This window comes from Benincasa hispida, chromosome 4, assembly GCF_009727055.1.
Source record: "Benincasa hispida cultivar B227 chromosome 4, ASM972705v1, whole genome shotgun sequence".
NCBI lineage: Eukaryota > Viridiplantae > Streptophyta > Magnoliopsida > Cucurbitales > Cucurbitaceae > Benincasa > Benincasa hispida.
This window is the reverse complement of record NC_052352.1, coordinates 15,958,304-15,972,676: the sequence shown is the minus strand read 5'-3', so window position 1 is coordinate 15,972,676 and position 14,373 is coordinate 15,958,304. Positions and strand designations below refer to the sequence as shown.

Here is a 14,373-nt window from a genome sequence, read left to right as displayed (position 1 = left end):
GTACTCTTAATTACTCTCTCCCCCAAAACCAACACTCATTTCATCAATTCATACACGGACTTGTTGGGTCCTTTTCCACTACCTTAAGAACACAATTCTCTCATTACTCCACTTTTCTTTTGTTTTCAAAAGCATCCCACCGTTGCCTTATTTCCTACTATCTACAATGAGGCTTTAGAAATCGAGAGCCATACCCAATCCCCTCGCATATCTACACCATATGGCGGTCCAATCTATTTAGCATATATATTTTGTGATGATATTGATAGGATTATTTACATGTACAAGAGGGAAAAGACGATGAAGGTCCAATCTTATCTCTTGCATACACTTCATAAGCCATAGCGTTAGGCAATGTTTCTAAAAGAAGCTTAGGCAAAGTTTACAAAACATATACATCTTAGATTACACAAACGAGCAAATTTTATTGAAGGAAACCAGGAGATATAGCTAGGTTTGCAGAAACAGATACCATCTTTATAAGTGCGATATAGCGTTAGACAATGTTCCTCTATGCATATTGCTCCATGAACTCATCATTGAACTTTTTAAAACTAGCCATGATCGCCGGCATCTCCTCCTCTGCCGGCAATATGGTTGTTCGCAAATGGAAGACCCTGCAAAAAAAACATAAACAAAAAGAATATAACATTTATTCCTCTCTCTCTCTCTCTCTCTCTCTCTCTCACTGCCAAAACAACTGCCACCAATTTAGTTTGAAGGGAAAACAGTAATTGATCAAAATGATGCCCAAAAGAAGAGAGATTACCCTTCTTTCTGTCCAAATCCCGAGCCGGGGACTGTCGAAATTCCAGTAGCTTCCAAAAGCTTAAGACAGTAGAAAACATCGGCTTCTTTTCCTGCTTCTTTTGCTATCTCTATTGCTTTAGGAGGCAATTGGATTTGAGGGAATGAATACATGGCACCTAAATCCCAATTTTCTCTGTTATATATTTATAAGTAATACTTACACTTGGCTGTCTAGCTCCATTTTTGCAGCCCAGTTCAACCAAGACAGAAAAATCAGCTTCACATGTGGCCCCATGTGATTGGGCCACGTGAGGCAACAAAAAATAGCTGCAGCCCAGTTAACAACTAGCTAGTTTCTACTTATTAAACAGCAGACACAAATTTTTACCTTCAGTGAAGTTGCAGACTACATTTTTGCAGCTGTTAAAACCATCTGTCATTATCCTTGCCCTTCTCCTCAGTGAGTCAAGGATCCCTTTGCTACATTTTCATGGTTCACATTTGATTATTAGTATTTTTTGGCTTTTAACATAACCACTCTTTTAAAGATATTACCAGAAATATGATATGCTTGGGAAACTTTCCTTATTTATTAACAAAGAGGGAGAATTCGAGACCTCCCTCTCTCTCCCATCAATCCCATAAGGAGAGTGTTATACCAAAATCATTCCTGACTTCTCATGGCCTCAATGGCCTTACAAATACTCCTCTCCTCACTTGTGGACCCCCCCTTCTTTCCTCACATAACTAACAATATTCCTAGGGCCCACATCCTTTCATTACATTTTGTTACATTTTGCCTATCTTATTATCTACCCTCTCCTTGGTTTTCCTTCTTCTTTCATATACTTTTGTTACTAGGCGCCTATCAAAATACAAATGGATAAATATTCAAAAACCATAGTCCAACAAGTTCTGAAGGAGTTAGGCTGAGGCATACCTTTCATGATGATATTGCTCATAGGATGCATCTCCAGGTTTGGGTGGATTGACCATAAGTCCCATCTACATTGTACAAAAGAAGTCATTTTAATAGAAAGAACTAGATGAATTCAGGTCCAGACTCCAGATTCCACTCGTTGTCTCTCCAAATATAATGACTAGTACTTAAAAAAAAAAAGAAGTAACGGTCTCTTACAAATACTTGTGCAGGAACATTCGGACTGAGAGATATTGATGCAATCTTGTAAATCTCATCCACTGTCTGCAGCATGAAAAGCACATGTACAGAAAATTTGGATAACTCGCTTTACATATCTCAAAGAGAAAAGCAGGCAAACAAGGATGAGATATTCATTCAGAGTGTGACAGAAGCAAAGATGGGAGGATTCTGGTGAGATGACTACATGAGTACAAAGAAAAATCAATAACTAAATTATAGAAACGACCTGAGGAGGAATGTTAGTCATTTCAAAGTATCCACCACGTTGTCCGCATTCGCCCCAATATCCCTTTGACACAGTGTGGAAAGATATGAGCTGAAGTTCCTTGCTGATTGGAGGCCCCATATCCATTAGTACCTTCCAATTTTATAGTAGATGCTACTTAATACAAATACACAATTAGAAAGGAACGTGTTTACTATGTCCTAATGGCACTGTCACCAAACCTTTTTAGAACTAATGAAGGGTCGTTCATCCTGATAGATGTTTTGCTGATAAACTTCATCACCAAGTAGTGCTAGATTTTCTTGAAAACAGAAGTTCAAAACTTCTCTTAAATTTGCTTCACTAAGGCATTGACCAGTTGGATTACCAGGGTTTATGATTACCATTGCTCTAACCTAGTTGTTTGACAGAATGTAAGAAGGATTAGGTCGTGAATATAATAAACAATACATTTATATGGAGTTATCTAAATAATACATTTACATGGAATTATCTCACACACAAAATTAAATTAACCAAATATGTTGTAATGATTGGGATATATAAGGATATATATCTGAAGTAAGTATATATTTGAGGAACAAGGAACTAAAAAAGCACAAATTTGATCTTAGTTTTTGTATTGTTGTAATTTTAAAAATAAAAAATAATAATAATAATTTAAGAATAAAAAATAAATAAATAAATAAAAATAAAAAAACCAGAGACACACTCATCAGAGTCTGCATTAAATATTACCAATCCCATTTTACATACAAACATCATCACCCAACATTAAACACAATTCTTGATTACCAAAAGGCATTAAAGAGAGCTATGCTAACCGAAATTCCTTGAGAGCGGGCTTGTGCAACGGACTGGCGAAGATCATTGACATCAAGTCCCCAGTTGGAGCTCTCATTTAAATAATATGGAACCAAGGAACCACCAAACAGAGCAATTGTTGCAGAGTAAAGTGGATATTGAGGGACTGGAACGAGAATCTGGCAAGACAAAGAAATGTAAGGCAACAACAACAACAAAAAAAAAAAAAAAAAAGCTGAAAGGATCAAAGAATATACATTACCCCATCACCTTCACCACGGATTATAGTATTCAGTATTTGCATCACACCTTTGCTGGCCCCATCTGTGAGATATATCAGTTCTGGATCACTGTCATTTAAACAAGTTGTAGTGAGCTCTCATTTGAAAACAAATGTTGAAATTTATTCGATAAACATCAAATCAATATCAGGGTCAGGAAAATTTTAGAACTTCTTATATGTCTAGCTAGCATTGTTATACCTTGGATAGCCATCACGCCTTTCTATGAACTCTGCCACCTCCTTTCTTACTCCTGGATTTCCTCGGGAATCACTGTAAGCACCTGAAAGAGTAGCTCAGACATGAATTGTTTGGTCATTGGTTGGCATGCCTGAGCTCTTCACGTAGACACCTCAATTGAATAATTTCAAACACAACGGTACTTTTAGGTGGTGAAGATAAATAGAATAGAAGCAATGGGTTCCCTAATAACACAAGAACTTCAAGGAAATATACTAAATTAAATGGTAATAAACATTAAATGGTCAAGAAAGCCTAGTGTATCTACTGTATTTGTTACTAGAACTATAATAATATGGCCATAATTGAAGAGAATTATTATATGATCAGCAGAACATCAGAGCTCGTAAAAAGGGATTATGCAGAAATTGCTTCATTTGAATTAATAAATTATTTCGTACCTAAACCACCCCCAATCATTGAAAGATAATGTTTGGCCCTGGCAATTGCATCAGGAGGAAATAATTGTCCTACATTAGGATCATCTAGAAGAAATGGGGCTTGGCAAAGAGCAATTACCTGGAGAAGAATAATATATATTTTTAATGATTGAATTAATATTATGCAAAAAGGTTATGCTAAGCTAAGCAACTTGAGTCATTCAATAGCATTTAGTGTGAAAATCACCACAGAGGAAGGAAGTTGAAGTGAACCTGACGAGGAAAGGTCAAAGGTTTTTGGCCAAGAGCGTGAGGGTTCCCAACATTCGTAAAGATAATCTGGAAATTGTAAAAGTGGAAACAGAGATACCATCCAAAGCCATATGGATTATAAGGAATACGAAGAAAAATAAAATGGCAAAGCAAACCTTTTTTCCTTCTTTCGCAAGCTCGGAGGCTCGAAGATACAATTCTCCTCTAACCGCATATTGCACCTTCTTCATGTTCTCATTTATAGACTCGTAATCTAATGCTTTCAGACCCATTTTCAGATGCTCAAACTGATACATGGGTGGGAAAAACATGGGAAATCACCAGAGTTTGACCCAAACAGCTTGCTCTAAACAAATTTAAAAATATACCTAAATTCGAAGATTCCTTTATGATGTCTCTATTTTTCTGAATTTCAGCTTTCTTCTTCGCTCCCTCTACGAGCTGAACAAGAAAGAAGAACTTCAATGGAGGAATCCTTTATCTATCCTGTTGTTTTTTCCACTACTTAAGCCGCCACTCGTCAGTTCGAGACATACACCCTTGATGTAAAACATGGACACTAATCTCCCCCTTGTTTTTCTGTGTCCATATTTTCTAAGGAAAATAAAAGAAAAAAGGAAATGTGTCCATATCGTCTTCTTCGTCGTGTATTTTGTGCAGAACTGGACTGGCAACACAAGGGACAAAGAAAGCTTGGTCAGCAGCCCTCAGAATTGGCTTGTCGTTAATGGGATGCTTTTGCTCATGCAACGGACTCATCCCTCACTGAAAAGCCGAATCTTTTTCCAATACAATGCAGCAAAAGCGTGATGGACGCAAATATTTGTTGGCGGAAGGAGGTAATAAACCTTTTCCTTTATTTATTTATTTATTTATTATCCCTTTTATTTAATAATTTAACAACATGCAACTAACTATTTGACTCCTAAAACCTCTATTTGAGTCTCATTTGTGGATCATCTCGTTTTTAATTTTCAATTTTTTTTAATTTATAATTTTTTCTTTTAAATTTTTACTATTGTTTTCTTGAGAAATATTTAAATTTTTAGTCCAATTATAAAAGACAAAAACAAATGGTGGCCACTATATTTAATATCCTACTAATTTTCTTGATATCCAAATATTGTAGGATTAGACGAATTGTCAGTGAAATTAATTCACATAAGTTTCCCGACGGTCACAAATATAAAAGAATAATAATAATAACAAAAACAAATTTTTGAGAAATAACTTTCAAAAAAATCAAAATTTAACTTTTTTTTAAAAAAACCATCCATGAAAATTGATAAAGAAAAAGAATAAACTTACAAGTGAAGTAGTATTTAAACGTAAATAGAAAATCAAAAAAGTTTAATAGCCACTAAAATGGGACCTTAATTTTTCTTTTAGCTTTTAAAACTAGGTTTGTTTTCAACAAGTTTGTAATCATGGTTTAATCTTTCTAAGTAAACATTAAATTTTTAACCAAATTTCCAAAACAAAACAAAAAAATAACTTTTTATTTTTTAAAATTTGATTTGAATTTTAAAAACACTCCTAAAAATATACATCAATATAAAGAAATCAATAGAGCAACATAACTTTTGACTAGAGATGTCCACGGAGCGGGGTGGGGTGGGGCTGGAATGTCATTCCCCATCTCCATCCTCGCTCCCCGTTTCATTCCCTATCCCATAAAATTTTCCACGGGGATTGGAGCAAGGATTCCGCTGGAAATTCGCGGGGATTGAGTTCCCACGGGAAATTTTTCCGGTTATTTTTTAGTCGATTAATTTAAATCACTAATATGAGCAAATTGTAATTAAATAATTAACTTTATCACTAAATTGATTATTATGATTAATTTTAACTGAAAATTTGAATTTAAAGATAAATTACTCAAATTCTGGTCTAATAAAGTTAATTAAAATTTTTAGTAGAAAGAAATAAATATAAATCAAATTATTTACATATATGATCTAAATTTAAATATTCAATTTAAACATATTTATTATCTTTCGCAATAAATAATCAAATTTGAAATTTAAATGTAATATTTATATAATAATAATAACAACATAATATTAGATAATTATACTAAATAAATAGGTAGAAGCTAATTAGGGCTGAGATGTCATTCCCCGTCCCATCTCGTTTAGCTCACCCATAATTTTTTTCCCTACACCCTCCTCCATTTCCCGTCTAATCGGGGAATCCCACCCCGTTCAGGGCGGGCCAACATGACCATTTCCGTGAGAAAATTGGACATCTACTTTTGACAAATGTGATAGAATTTTCTCCAAAATATATTAGAAAATCTAAATTAATACATCATTCAAGTTTGAAGTTTAAACATATAAAGTTGAAAGTTAAACGATAAAATTAATACAACCTACAAGTTTAGAGTTAGAGCTTTCCTTTTTCTTTTCTTTTAATATGAAACTAGGGAAAAAAAATATCTTTTTAGTTCTCTTTGAAGAATATGTATATAATTTTCAAAACACGTGTTTTTAATTCCCGGATGTTTAGAATATGTTCATTTGGTTCTTAAATTTTCAAAATATACCTTTTTAGTCCTTAGATTTTTAAAAAATAGATTTAAAGGTCCATGCAGTAATTTTTTATTATTGTTTTAAATTATATTTTTTTAAAAAAAACACCTCTTATCTCATAAATTGTTTTTTAAACATATTTTTGTAAATCAAAATTTTATATAATTATATAAAATAAAAATAAAAATAGACATACTTTTAAAAACATGGAGACTAAAAATGTACATTTTGAAAGTCACACCTATTCTAAAAAAATTAATAGTAAGATTTGAAAATAGGTGAACCAAGTACACCTATTCTTCGAAACTCGAAAAATAAAAGTAATTTGCCCAAGAAACTAATATCCCAAAGATCATACATTATTTAATCAACCATTAATCTTATTGGCTAAATTGTAAATTTAGTCTCATTACTTTCATGTTTGTATCTATCTTTTCCTAAAATTTAAAAAGTGTTTTATGAGATTTCTAAACTTTTAATTTTGTACCTAATAATATATATTTGGATTTTACAAAAAGCATAATAAACATTTAAATATTTAATTAAATATTCAATCTTATGTCATAAAATTTTTTGCATTTAAATCTAAATTTTAATTTTATAATTAATAATTTAGTCACTTGATTAAAAAAAAAGACTAATAATTTAAAAATAATGCATAACAGAAGTATTTATAAATATTATTACATTATCCTTACACAAATAGTGAATTACAATATTTCAAAAGAAAAAATAAGAAGGAGATTTTGTCAATCGACAAATTTTATGTTCCGTTTAGATTATATTTGCGATCATAAAAAATTATTATAGAAAAATATTAACCGTCTACCTTATTTAGTATAATAAATTATTTATTAATATAACAAAATCGCTTTCTAATTTTAACTAGGGGAATTAGAACGTATGACAAAATTTAAGGTTTCGTTAAACTACCTAGAAATTCCTAAATCCCTTATTTCGTCATTTGGCAAAATTTATGCTCCGTTTAGATTACATTTGCAATCATAAAAAGTTACGATACAAAAATATTAACCGTCTATCTTATTTTAGTATAATAAATTATTTACTAGTCTAACAAAATCACTTTCTAATCTTAACTAGGGGAATTGGAGTGTATAACAAAATTTAAGGTTTCGTTCCGTAAAATGTAAAACTACTGCCCACGAATAAGATTTATAGCAACTCACGTGTCATGCACATGGCCACAAATTCCTAAATCCCTTATTTGCCCCTTCTCTGATTCGTAGTAGTTATTGTTGATGAAACTACAAATATGTAAAATAAAAAACAGGGTCGAGTTAGGTATACAGAGTAATGGTTGATATTGCTCAAGAACAATTGTCCTCCTAATTGTTTAATCACTTTTTGAATTAACCTCACCTTAATTAAATATCCTCATTTTTCTACCAAATTATATTTTAAATATCCATATATTATTAACTTTTATGTTATCCATATATTTTATTCAAATATTTGATTGGTTTTTCATTGCTTTATCCGTATTGTATTTTATTCAAATATTTGAATTGTTTTTTATAATTTTTTATATACATTGTTAATAAATTAGTTGTATATTTCTCATATTATTAATAAATTAGTTTTATATAATATTTTTGCTATTATTTTAACGATTTAGAAAAAAAAATATCAATTCGTAAAAAAATGGTTATAAATCAATTTAGGTTTTGTGCTACTATTTTTGCTATGGTTTTACAACGGATTAGACCTCTCTTTGATGGTCGATGGAATGAGAATTCTCACTACCATGATTCGTTCTCACTACCATGATTCATCCCCACTACCATGATTCAGGGTTCAACCATTTGTGGAATATATCCAAGGTAATTTTTTTCCTCCGCTGAGTTAACTATATTTCGTTTGATAATGTACCGGATTGGTTATGCCAATTCGAATATTGTTGAAGATAAAGATATTTTGTGGTTGATATAGTTTTATTTGCTGATATTCGTTAATAACAACTGTCCTCCTAATTTTGTTCATGTAGCTAATATAATCTTCCTATTTTATTATTATTTTATATCTTGTTTAACAACTTTTCAAATTAATCTCACCTTAATTAAATTTCTATCAAATTTCTATTTTTAATATCCATATATTATTAAACTTTATTTTATCCGTATATATTTATTCAAATATGGTTTTTCATTACTTTATACGTATTCAATTTTATTCAAATCTTTAAATTGTTTCTCATGATTTTATACATACATTATTAATAAATTAGTTGTATATTCTCATATTCTTAATAAATTAGTTTTATATACTGTTTTTGCTATTATTTTAACGATTTGGAAAAAATAAATATCACTTCGTAAAAAAAATGGGCATAACTTTGGTTATTCACACAGTGTAAAACAAAGTCCAAGGTTATGCTGATATTTCTTAACAATAACTGCCCTCTTGATTTTGCTCAGTTAACATAATCTCTATATTTTATTATTATTAAATATCCAGATTTTTCTACCAATTTTATATTTTAAATATCCATATATTATTAAATTTTATTTTATCTATATATTTTATTTAAATCTTTGAATGAGTTTTCATTACTTTATTTGAATAAATACCCATATATTATTACATTTTATCTTATTCATATGTTTTATTCAAATCTTTGAATGAGTTTTTCATTACTTTATACGTATTCAATTTTATTCAAATCTTCATATTGTTTCTCATAATTTTATACATACATTCTTAACAAATTAGTTGTACATTCTCAAATTCTTAATTAATTAGTTTTATATACTGTTTTTGCTATTATTTTAACGATTTAGAAAAAAAAAGAATATCACAGTGAAAAAAAACGATCACAACTTTTATTATTCATACAAAGTGTACATTTTTGTTGTGACTTCTTTAACAAGCTACTGTTTTTGTCATGACTTTACAATGGATTAGAATGGTCGATGGGATGAGAATTCTCACTATCATGATTTTCGAAATTTTGAGGTGCATATTCCATCAAATTCATGATTCTGAATTAACTATGTCTGGTTTGACAATGTATCAAATTGGTTATGCCAATTCGAATCTTATTAAAATTGTCGAAGATAAAGATATTTTGTGGTTGATGTTAGTTTTATCATAGTTCCCCCAATTTGATTTTTGTGTAATGGTTGACCATGTCTCATTTATTGCTCCGAACATTAAAAATACACTTTATTTGAATAATGAATTAGCATCATTCTTCCTAATCTCTTGATGGCAACACTAAAATAGTTGATTTTCAAGATTTTGATTCCTTTCAATCTTGTATTGTATTGAAGAAAACAATTTATTTCTTATACACGTGGATTAGACATTTCAATCTTATATTGTATTGAAGAAAGAAATTTATTTTTTATACACGTGGATTAGACACTTTGTTAGAATGCATTGTTTAGTGTGGGATAAGTGTCTAGGTAAGGTGTATTTGTTGTTTTCAAATAGTTATGAAACTTTCACACATTTAGAATTCCATATGAGTTAGTTTTGACAATTGTTAATCATTATTTTTAAATTTTATAATCCGTTTTGCTATTTTTACAATTCTAAAAAGTTTTTTTTGCATTTTATCCAAATAAAAAACTTAAATTTTGCTATTTATCTAGTCAATCCTTTTAACTAACCTATAAAAGTTGATAGATATTGGTTTTTAGATTTAACTTACCTAAAAATGTGCTAACTTCTTGACCATTTAACTAAATATATTATAATAATATCATTTTATATTAATCTATTTTGTTATATATATTTCTAAATGTTAATTAATTAATTTTTTTATAAGAATTATTTTTTAATCACTTATCCAAAAAGATATTGTTTAAAAACTTTTATGAAATTATTTAGATTAAATAAAATTAGTTGGAATTTAAAGCATAGACATTTTAAAATAAATTATAAATTAATTATTTAGACGAAAACAATTAAAACAATAACTCTAGTTTGATTCATATAACTAAATTACACAAATCTAATATTAATTGACCAAATAGTATAGCTAGTTTTTTCTAATTTAAATTAAAATTTAACCAACACTATTTTACTTTATTTCACAGCTGATTTTTTTAGAGGGAATAATACATTTTTTGTAGTTTCTATTTGGTCCTTAAATTTTAAAATGCTACACATTTAGCTCTTAAGTTTTGAGTTTTGTTTCAATTTAGTTTATAAGTTTCAAAATGTTACAATTTTATTATTGAGATTTGAATTTTGTTTAAATTTGGTCTATGGATTTCAAGATTTTACATTTTTAACCTCAATTTTCATTAAATACTTACTTTCAATCATTGATATAATTTTTTATTAATTAATTAAAAACAATTAAAAGTTAAATTTTAAAGACAATTTTAAAAGTGATAAAAATAATAAAACTTAATTAATTATAATTTTTTTAACGATTTTTAATTTATTAATAAAAATTAACTCCAAAAGATGAAAAGTGACTATTTTGTATTTAGTAAAAAAATTAACGTTAAAAGTGTAAACCTTAAGACATATAAACCAAATTGAAGTAAAATTCAAATATCAAAAATAAATTTACAGCATTTTAAAATCTATGAACTAAATTAGAATAAATTAAAAACTTAAAAACTAATGTGTAATATTTTAACAACTAAATAGAAATTAAATCTAAAATCTAGAAATCAGAAAGTATTTTTAGTCTGGACATCTACAGTAATTACTTTAAAAGTTAGAACAATCCTGAACGGAAATTAATGGGATAATTTAGTGAATGGATAAATAATGCATCGAGTATTTTTCATTCGATATTATTATTTAAGAGGGACCTCTCGAGATAAATAAAGATTACAAAGAGGGCAGGTGATTTTGAAGAGCGGGAGAACCGGAGAAGTATCGTTGAGAGAGGGAAGAATGGCGGGATTTGAAGGCATGGTGCAGAGCAAAGAGCAAGCGCAAATGTCATTAGGTGCCATTAGAGACCAGTGGGAAATTCAATTCTCTCGCTTCGTTTGTTATCCAAACAGCAGCTCCACCAACGGCAACCTCCGTCCTCTCCTTCCCTTTGCCCGAAATCGCCCGCCTCGAGGCACATGGATCTCCTCGTCTTCCACTGTTTTCCTACAACTCCACCATTGCTCCACCTCTGATTTGATTCTTGTCGTATGCTTACGAGACAACATCCTTGTGAGTTTCTACTTGCTATCTGTATGTACAAGTACATTTATCAGATACGAAACCTTTGTTTCCGCTTAATTTTACGCGTTCGCTTCTTCATGTTCATCGATCTCTATGTTTCATGCATTAAATGAAGTTCTTATTGCATTTCTTTACATTCATGTAGTTTCTTATCGATTCCTCTGAAATCAACCATATCTTATGCTAGTCTCCGCCTAAGGAGTTGGTCTCTTGTTTGATTTCATTTTATACGCTTTAATCCGTAGTTCAAGTGCAGCACCTTATATTGAGTTCAGTCGTTTAATACAAGAGTATTCTGCCAAAATACCGATCTAAGCCTCAATTTATATTAGTTGGATGAGTTAATTGCAATGGATGAAACATGTCTTTTTTGCATACTGATGTAGGAAGAGCACTACCTTTCCAAGCTGCATTTCTCATGGCCTCAGGTGTCCTGTATCTCTGGTTTCCCAGCCAGAGGCACCAGAACTATTTTTGGAAGTTATAGAGATTCAGCTGACGAGGCAAGTCGTAGTATATTCATCGAGATTTTCGTAATTCCCTTGGTGTCATGGGATTTGAAATGAAGTAGTTCTCTGAGGACGAGTTTGAGTTGTTGAACCTGACAAGTCACTGCGGCACTTGTTTTTTCTTGGCAGATCCAAAAGTTTGCCCTAAGATTTTCGACATCTTACGAAACTGATTCGTTTGTGAACATTATCAAGGTATTTAATATGAAATGCTTTTATGGATAGGTTTAATGAAAGATATCTCTATTCTAAAAGCTTACCGCTGCTATTATGCTATTCTCGCGTTTCAGGAAATGTTGAAGATAGCAAGTGATATACAGCCAATTAGCTGCAATTTCGAGTCTCAGATTTCAACACAACACTCTGAGTTACTATCACCAAATAGACCGTCTGATAGGTGAATGGAAATTCTCTGATAATCTAATGCATCATTTTCTTTTTTATAGTTAGAGAGAGAGAGAGAGATTTGATGTATATGTTATGTTTCCAGTCTTTCTGAAGAATTGAGCAATTCTACCGTCCTCCAGCCCTACACCCCTGAAATGCCTTTGAGCTTACGAGATACTGCCGAGACGTATTCATTGTCTCAGGAAAATAATGCACATTTTGACCACTTTGACAGCATCTTCGCAGCCTTGCCTCCCAGTTTTACTTCTATGCTATCTAACTTTTCAGATGTCAAAAAAGGTAGATACCATGACAAATTTAGAACAAAATATCTTTCAAATCATTGTATTGACCAATTTCGTTCGTTATAAGATCAAACTGCAACTCGAACATCTGCTGCAAAAGATGTTGATCTGAAGTCTCAAATCATGGTATGTTGCATTGTTACCAAATGAAAATTTCTTTAGAGCTGCTCAGTATTAGGCTTTGTTTTGACATTGGAAACTCGACTTAAAACTTAATATTGTTCATTTTTCAACAGCATGATTGAATCTTTAATTTATTGATTTTGTTTTGGAACAGCGATGTATGGGGGATTCTTCCTTTCAAGGTACGGCTATATCAAAAATTAAATTAAACTTGCAAATCTTTCCATGATGCCCTGCATTTTAGAAATTGCTTTAGACAATTCAACATGATGGTGGGAGGTCTACTTTCAGGATACACATTTTATTTGCTTTATGTAATCTATTTTCCTTTATGGGCTGGGATTAATTTTCTTTTCATGTATGTTTGTAAAGCCCGTGCAACCTAGGACCGGTTAAAATCTGCAGTGTTGGGCTTGTTCACAGGCTTTTCGTCTATGTAGTTTGCGGTCAGTTCAATAATACACGGCACACGCCATTTCTACAATCAGATTAGCTTAGAATAGCTAGTAAAAGTTTTTTGAAGTGTGTTGTGAGTTTGTCTAACTTGCCACTGCAATATCTCTCTATATGGGCCTACTTTTTGTTTAACGGGATGCAATTCCAGATTATACATTCCCATAAATTTCTTATTCGTTCATAACCGTAATATGAGATACTGATCTATTGGTTTAAATTATTGGTGGCTGCCAGATATGTTGAACAGAGTTGAGAAAATTATCAACGAAGTTGGAGGTGATTTGGCGCTGTAATTCTCAGGGCCATATGCACGACATTTGACGTCGTGAGATATCCATTAGCCCCCATCTTCGGTTACAAATTCGAGTTAGCACTTATGGTCGTTATCATTTCCTGTCTTTTTACCTCTGGTTTGCCCGGAACATTAGACTTAATTTGACATTTATTGTCTTAATTGTTAATATTAGCCCCATTTTCTTGGTGATAATTTGGAAAATGGACTGAACAAAATTATAAAGAGAAATTATTTTAAAGGGTAAAATTGTTGAAAATATTTATAAAATATAGTAAAATTTCGAAACTATGAATGATAGATGTTGATAGACACTGATAGACTTAACAATGTCACTGATAGACCAGTGTCTATCAGCATCTATCATTGATAATTTTAAAATTTTACTATGTTTTGTAAATATTTTGACTCATTTTTCAATATTTATAAACAGTCGAATTATAAATACTGAAGATGTAGAATTATTTTATTTTGGTTAATTAATTCTTAGG

General features: G+C 30.8%; 2 protein-coding genes across 4 annotated transcripts; one reads left to right on the top strand and one right to left on the bottom strand.

Moving 5' to 3' along the window:
* Nucleotides 1–286: 286 nt before the first annotated feature.
* Nucleotides 287–4,939, bottom strand: LOC120076884 (glutamate--glyoxylate aminotransferase 2-like). Of its 3 annotated transcripts, XM_039030834.1 has the most exons (14): nucleotides 4,485–4,939; nucleotides 4,272–4,403; nucleotides 4,117–4,182; nucleotides 3,865–3,982; nucleotides 3,425–3,506; nucleotides 3,205–3,292; nucleotides 2,963–3,121; nucleotides 2,360–2,533; nucleotides 2,139–2,270; nucleotides 1,889–1,954; nucleotides 1,691–1,755; nucleotides 1,139–1,230; nucleotides 770–926; nucleotides 287–617 (listed from the first exon to the last, which is right to left on the bottom strand). In XM_039030834.1, exons 2-14 carry the CDS (start codon nucleotides 4,386–4,388, stop codon nucleotides 512–514), a joined length of 1,422 nt encoding a protein of 473 aa, XP_038886762.1. In that variant the 5' UTR covers nucleotides 4,389–4,403; nucleotides 4,485–4,939; the 3' UTR covers nucleotides 287–511. The 3 variants fall into 3 exon arrangements, with proteins under 3 accessions (XP_038886762.1, XP_038886761.1, XP_038886763.1); XM_039030833.1 differs by lacking the exon at nucleotides 4,485–4,939 and having other exon boundaries at nucleotides 4,272–4,478; XM_039030835.1 differs by lacking the exons at nucleotides 4,117–4,182; nucleotides 4,485–4,939 and having other exon boundaries at nucleotides 4,272–4,478.
* Nucleotides 4,940–11,238: 6,299 nt separating this feature from the next.
* Nucleotides 11,239–14,077, top strand: LOC120076399 (protein POOR HOMOLOGOUS SYNAPSIS 1-like). The gene is made up of 8 exons (XM_039030215.1): nucleotides 11,239–11,798; nucleotides 12,197–12,313; nucleotides 12,449–12,514; nucleotides 12,610–12,716; nucleotides 12,810–13,006; nucleotides 13,079–13,137; nucleotides 13,289–13,316; nucleotides 13,825–14,077. Exons 1-8 carry the CDS (start codon nucleotides 11,526–11,528, stop codon nucleotides 13,881–13,883), a joined length of 906 nt encoding a protein of 301 aa, XP_038886143.1. The 5' UTR covers nucleotides 11,239–11,525; the 3' UTR covers nucleotides 13,884–14,077.
* Nucleotides 14,078–14,373: the final 296 nt, after the last annotated feature.

Excerpts from the sequence above, each read along its gene's own strand:
- LOC120076884 (XM_039030833.1), bottom strand. The coding sequence starts at position 4,427 with ATGTTTTTCCCACCCATGTATCAGTTTGAGCATCTGAAAATGGGTCTG. Across the intron at positions 3,507-3,864 it reads AATGATTGGGGGTGGTTTAG|GTGCTTACAGTGATTCCCGA; the intron begins GTACGAAATAAT and ends CTACTCTTTCAG. Across the intron at positions 1,231-1,690 it reads GAGCAATATCATCATGAAAG|CAAAGGGATCCTTGACTCAC; the intron begins GTATGCCTCAGC and ends ATGAAAATGTAG.
- LOC120076399 (XM_039030215.1), top strand. The coding sequence starts at position 11,526 with ATGGCGGGATTTGAAGGCATGGTGCAGAGCAAAGAGCAAGCGCAAATG. Across the intron at positions 13,138-13,288 it reads ATCTGAAGTCTCAAATCATG|CGATGTATGGGGGATTCTTC; the intron begins GTATGTTGCATT and ends GTTTTGGAACAG. Across the intron at positions 13,317-13,824 it reads GGGGGATTCTTCCTTTCAAG|ATATGTTGAACAGAGTTGAG; the intron begins GTACGGCTATAT and ends GGTGGCTGCCAG.